General features: G+C 42.8%; 1 protein-coding gene across 1 annotated transcript in view; it reads left to right on the top strand.

Moving 5' to 3' along the window:
* The window catches only part of LOC102298336, a 21,081-nt gene that overhangs the window by 4,507 nt on the left and 14,601 nt on the right, over nucleotides 1–1,973 (top strand). The window contains exons 2-4 of the mRNA XM_042216881.1: nucleotides 11–352; nucleotides 451–579; nucleotides 1,651–1,971. Coding sequence (XP_042072815.1) covers nucleotides 11–352; nucleotides 451–579; nucleotides 1,651–1,971 — 792 coding nt within the window. The remainder of the gene's footprint in view (nucleotides 1–10; nucleotides 353–450; nucleotides 580–1,650; nucleotides 1,972–1,973) is intronic.

Genomic DNA, 1,973 nt, shown 5'->3' on the forward strand with positions numbered 1-1,973 from the left:
CTCTCCTCAGTTTCCCAGCATGCCACAGCAGTGGAGGTGTACGAGGGGGCAGAGTCTGTTCTGCTGCCCTGTCAGTTACTAGCTGCTCCCAGTGAGTTCACAGCAGCAGTGTGGGACCGCAAGGACCTGAACATCCCAACAGTCCATGTTCGTGTGAAGAGTGGTGATGATTTGGATGACCAAAACCAGCGTTACACCAACCGAACATCAATGAGTGCTGATGCTCTGCAAACTGGAGACCTCAGCCTCACTCTGAGAAACCCGACAGTCTCTGACAGTGGAACCTACACCTGCATCCTCCGCATCATTGGACGAGATGTGAGCTGGATTTACTTACAACTGAAGGTCACAGGTCAGTGACGTAGACAGAGGTTAGAGGAGAAGTGAACTCTAAATTTATCAAAATCTGCTGGATGATGTTCAGGTTTTTTGTGCTTGTGCTAATTACAGAACCTCCTCCTCTACCTCCTCCAGTCTGGCCCAAAGTTCTCTCAGCTGTCTTGGTTCCTGTGGTTGTCCTGGCTATTTGCTGTGGTATCGGCATGTTTTGTGGATATAAAAGGCTGAAAAATAAAGAAGGTATGTAGTGTTACATTCTTTGTCTAGACGTGTATTGAACGCAACAAGAAGTTGGCCCACTCACACACCACCCAAGCAAGAACACAAACAGTCGTATCAGTGCCAAAAATAACAAACAAAACTCCCTAATGGTTCCTATGCTTTCCTACACAAAATGAAAACCAAACAAAAGACAATTCTCTTACCTAACTTTCTACATGAAAAACAGGAGAAAACGTAATCAACAAAAATGGCTTCTCACGCCTACTAGGCTGCTGCAGTGAAGGATATATAGAAGGTGACCAAAATACTCAATCTAAAATGCTACTTTACAAATCTATTTACAAAATGAATATACCAACACCAGACACATACCCACACACGATTCCTTTCCTGTCTGCGTGTCGAGGTTGCGTCTCTGTAGTTTGTTCTTTAAGTCTCCTCTGTCTCTTGGTCCCTCTACCCTTGTTCAGGGTTGGGGTCAGCTGTGGGACAGATGGCCTCACTTTTGACTCTAGAATACTTCGGTGTAGATAGTGCCTAAACATCATCTCTTCACCATCATGCTTACATTTGGTTTCTACAAACCTGGAGCTCTTCATTAAGGACAAACATGTCCACTTTGTTCTCATCTATAAAAGCATGTTTATTCCCAAAAGTTCAGGTTGTGGTTCATATCCGGCTATATAAATAAACTTTATATAGTTTTGTCCACTGTGAATAATGTTTCTCACTGCATCATCCCATTGTCTGTCTACATTTTAACCCCATATTGACTGATGTTGTTCAATTAATTGACTACAGTTGATCAGCAGGAGCTAGGTTTTATGTTAAATAAATCATAACACTGTTGTAAAATGTTGCATTTAGCTGTTCATCTGAGGATGTGTTTATCTAAATGTAATACATTTTTTAAGGACCAAATAATTTTAGTTCATCTGCAAAAGATGTAGGCAGCTGGGGGTTTCCATGACGCACTGAGTGTTTCTCCTTCACTCACTATGTTTTACTGTAAATATTTCACTTCAATCTGTCAAAGGAGGTGTGCTGCTGATGCTGTGCAGCTCATGTTGTGCTTTGTTGTTCCTTTAGTTCAAGAAGTGGAGGTGGATACAGGTGTGAGGTCTGCCAAGCTGCCCTTCAAAGCCACAGTTCACCTGTCTCAAATAAATAAGGTTGTGTGGAAGAACAGAAATAACAGGAACGTCCATGTGTACGAGAATGGCTCTGACCATCCAGAAAAACAGGATCGACATTACAGACACCGAACAGAAATTAATAAAAAACTGCTGAAGACTGGAGACCTCAGTCTGACACTGAAATACCCCACACACACAGCCAGAGACACCTACACCTGCACCGCCTACAGCATGGAGGGAAAAGTCCTGATGGAGAAAAAAGTGGAGCTGAAAGTC

The sequence above is a fragment of the Haplochromis burtoni genome, unplaced genomic scaffold, assembly GCF_018398535.1.
Source record: "Haplochromis burtoni strain Fernald_Lab_line unplaced genomic scaffold, NCSU_Asbu1 Contig_1324, whole genome shotgun sequence".
NCBI classification, from domain to species: domain Eukaryota; kingdom Metazoa; phylum Chordata; class Actinopteri; order Cichliformes; family Cichlidae; genus Haplochromis; species Haplochromis burtoni.